The sequence below is a fragment of the Nicotiana attenuata genome, unplaced genomic scaffold, assembly GCF_001879085.1.
Source record: "Nicotiana attenuata strain UT unplaced genomic scaffold, NIATTr2, whole genome shotgun sequence".
Lineage (NCBI taxonomy): Eukaryota > Viridiplantae > Streptophyta > Magnoliopsida > Solanales > Solanaceae > Nicotiana > Nicotiana attenuata.
In genome coordinates this window covers 170,901-174,770 of record NW_017671937.1, presented here as the reverse complement: position 1 = coordinate 174,770, position 3,870 = coordinate 170,901, and the positions used below count along the sequence as shown (strand labels likewise).

The 3,870-nt window shown below is 36.2% G+C and overlaps 2 protein-coding genes across 2 annotated transcripts in view; one reads left to right on the top strand and one right to left on the bottom strand.

The window, feature by feature from the left end:
* The first annotated feature begins 231 nt into the window (after nucleotides 1-231).
* On the top strand, nucleotides 232-900 carry LOC109210947. Its single transcript, XM_019374430.1, has one exon. It carries the CDS (start codon nucleotides 232-234, stop codon nucleotides 898-900), a length of 669 nt encoding a protein of 222 aa, XP_019229975.1.
* A 1,816-nt stretch (nucleotides 901-2,716) lies between these two features.
* Nucleotides 2,717-3,870, bottom strand: part of LOC109210952 (pre-mRNA cleavage factor Im 25 kDa subunit 2) — a 6,178-nt gene continuing 5,024 nt past the window's right edge. Inside the window, exons 5-7 of the mRNA XM_019374437.1 lie at nucleotides 3,712-3,798; nucleotides 3,513-3,623; nucleotides 2,717-3,397 (exon numbers count right to left, since the gene is read on the bottom strand). Of these exons, the coding sequence (XP_019229982.1) occupies nucleotides 3,326-3,397; nucleotides 3,513-3,623; nucleotides 3,712-3,798 (270 nt within the window). The 3' untranslated portion in view covers nucleotides 2,717-3,325. The remainder of the gene's footprint in view (nucleotides 3,398-3,512; nucleotides 3,624-3,711; nucleotides 3,799-3,870) is intronic.

Sequence of the window (3,870 nt, the reverse complement as noted above, 5' to 3'; positions counted from 1 at the left end):
CTTCACTACACGTCTTCCCTAAGATTCTGGAAGGCCATGGGCATAAGTTTTCAAATCAATACGGGTGACATAAACTGGCTCTCAAAGCTTCGAGATGCCTTCATTAATCAAAACCCTCACTTGATAAATTGGAAAACTCTCTTTCCCTTTTGCATCTGGGAAATTTGGAAGAATAGAAATAATAATAATAATGTAAACAACCTTCATGGTCACCTCTCTATAAAAACTCCCATGCATTCTGCATGGGAATATCGTTTCTTCGCGGAAAGACACCCCTTTAAAAACAAGATATTAGCTGTTGAAACCAGATGGCATAAACCTCCTATAAACACTATCAAACTTAACTGTGATGGTGCTTTCTCTTCTACTAGCAATGCAGCAGGTATGGGTGGATGTTTTCGCAATAGCAATGGTGACTGGATCTTGGGTTACCAAAAAAGAACTCATGCAGCCTCCCCAATCCATGCAGAACTCTTGGCCCTCCTAGAAGGACTAAGAATTGCACTAGACTTTAGAGACACAAACCTGGAAATCGAAACGGATAGCACAAATGTCATCAAACTACTACACGAAGAAGGCACTAACTTTCAAAATGTCATTCTTGAATGCAGGTGGTTAATGCACCGGCTGAAGCTCCCAATACTAAGGCACAACTTTAGGGAAGGAAATGAAGTAGCTCATCGACTGGCTAAGGAAGCTTTGAGAAAAGATCCCAGTGACAAGTGTTTTTACCTTGCTCGTCCACCTCTTTTTGTGCAAGAAGAAATCCAAAAGGATAAGCAAGACTCTTGTAATAGTTTAAGAACTATGTCTACTAATGTTTGTAATTTCCTAGCAACTTTGGGCAATAGTAATGCCCTCAACTCTATGTCAAACTCGTGTAACTCTTTTGTTAAGTAATATAATTATCGTGCTTTTATGTTCAAAAAAAAAATCTCATGTCAAATCGATGACAAACATTACTTTCATAGAGTGAAGGATTATTTTGAGAATCCTTATTATTCTCATTACCACAATGATGACGATTATAATTTCGTCTATTGTCACGTCCACCTCCATTGATACCTTCACGGTAATAATTTTATCTTCTTTCAGACTTATTACATATCGCTACCACATTCTCTTAAGGGAACGAGAATGAAGCAAATTCAATGGGATAAGTTTCCACTTCTTGTGCTCATAATCATACATGAATTTGATCATTACAAGACATAGAAATTTTATCACTTTGGGTGGTTATAATTCCTCACAAACTCCATTAGAGTTATAATCAAAATTTATTGTCTTTGCTTGTATTTAAAATCAAATTATAGAATGTCAAGAATTTAAAAGAGAAAAATAAGGTAGAATACGTACCTTAAATCCAGAATTTATTCCTGAGGGAAGTTCATGGAACAATTGTCAATCATTATGCTCAATATTATTTATATGTCGAGCACCATGCACGTATCCCAAAGCCTCTATTCAATTGGTTGGAGTCTCGTGTTGATAACGTGTAATGGAACAATAAAGAAGAAGAAGAAGAAGAAGAAGAAGAAGAAGAAGAAAAGTATTGCAGAGAAAAGTAGAGAAAGATTCTTCTTAATTTGGGATGAATTACAATGGAATAAAACACATATATTTATAGGGGGGAAATAACTTAACCACCAAGTAACAAACCCTAAAATCTCTCTAAAATATAGACATTCACCTCGAATACAATTCTATTTATAACATGCCTATAAATTTACTTACTGATTCCCAATCATCTGAACAAACTTTTTGCTAGGCCATAAATTGCAGAATTGTCAACCCAGACCCTTGGTGTATAAACTTCAAGCTTCATTCAAAAATACCGCCAAAATGCTAGTCCAACCCAATCTTAAGTATGCCACGTGTTATGATAGATTACACGTACATTTTTCATTCGCAATATACATCAAACAAAATATTTAAAAATAAAAATCAATAGATAAAGTAGATAATTCACCAATAAAAATCTCAAAGTCAAAGTGAAGATATAGTTCACAATTAACTTGTTCTCATTTAATTATTCATTCTTGCTTTTGAAAATATTAAATTACCTTACAACCTGTAATTATGTTAAAACAAATTTTAACTGCAATATCACTTTCTATGGGAACATAATTCATGCAATCGACAACTAAATTGGTAGAGAACTCATGGCAATTTGAGCATGGACATTAGGCCAATTGGCCATCTATGCTTTCCCTCGAGTTTCGGGGAGGCTTTTATTTGATGAACTGTTTTCCTTTTTCCCCCGCCTCGAACCCGTGAAACGAGCAGGCTGACTGGAGTTAGGCTAAAAGGTCTCGTCTGAAATGAGCTAGTCTAACGGGTGATTTGCACAAATAGAATCATTTAGGGCCATTGTTAATATTTTCACTCCGTTAAGAAAAATTTTAGAAAAATAGCCCCGCGCTGCTATAATTTTAAGATGCGCTGCTATAATTTTAAGACGCGCTGCTAAAATTTTAATGCACGCTACTAGAACTAAAAAATTTGTCCTTCAAAATTTTAGCAGCGTATTTTAAAATTCTCGCGCAGGGCTATTTTTTTCAAAAATTTTCTTAATGGGATCAAAATATAAACAGTAGTTCTAAATAGGTCCATCCAGCGTAAAAGTTGCATCAGTTTAAAAGAAAGTTATTTACATAACACTATGTAGATGCTTCACTTTTTAGTAATCCCAACCAAGTCTAGAAAGTAGTAGTAATTGTTTTTTGGAAGGTAGATTTACAAGCTAAATCCAAAGATATTCAAGCTGCAAATATTTGAAAATCAGAGTCCACACCCCACATTGTAGTCTAGCAACAAAATTCTCTTACAGGAGACCAGAAGAAACTAAAATGCTACATTTTTTGTTTTTCCCCACATGAAGAGCACAAACGCCTATCATGACAATAAGGCAAGAGAACAGCACCACTTTCATCAATCATTCACCGAAGAAAGATCACTTAGAATGGCTACTTCCAAGAGCCTCTTGCAACGAAAGAAACCTAGCAGCCGTATGTCAATATTCGACAAGCGAGTACACACAAATAAGAAAATATTTTGCACTGCAATAATGCAGGTGAACAGGCTCCCATACCGTACCCGTCTTCATATCCATTGGAGAGAAGCTGATTTGACACAAATAATCTGGTGTAAGTCATCAATCAGCCTATTGTAGAAAAGTGAATCAAGTCATCTATCTGCCTAGTGTAGAAAAGTGAATTAAGTCATGAAGTAGGCTTCAGCGATCCTCAAAATATCAGAACAGAACCAAAAACTATATGATGCTATTGTTATCCCAAAAGGAGCTCTTTAATGTCCATCGATTAACCTATGGCTGGATCATGTTGAACTGGAATCTGGAAAGCTGTTGAGGGATTGTGGATATCACGGGTCCATATCTCTGCCATGATTTAGGAGAGCATTAGTATGATGAGACAGATTTATGAAGATGGTCATATACACCTTACTTGAAAGAACAGAATATGATGCAACAGAGAGAATAAATTATTCCATACCTGAACATTGTCGTAAAGTTCAAACAATGGCACAGCAAGAAGTTTCAGATTTTTGGGGACCGCAAAGTACTCTCTTTCAGAAAGGTGAACAATGAAGAGCTTCTTACACTCCTGCACGACATTCAAAGAGTCAACTACATCAGGAAAATAAAACAAGGGGATAATTCAGCCATTCAGAAAAAACTTTATACTATTATACCTTTGGTTTTGATATGTGGGGAGGGCAGTATGGATACATTATGGTTTCAAAGTTCGGCCTCCACCAGGTGGCCACGCACTCACCTATCTGCATTGACAAATGTCACATCATAAGAAGACATGTTGACAGATATGTTCAAAGAGGGGGAGAGGGGGGGGA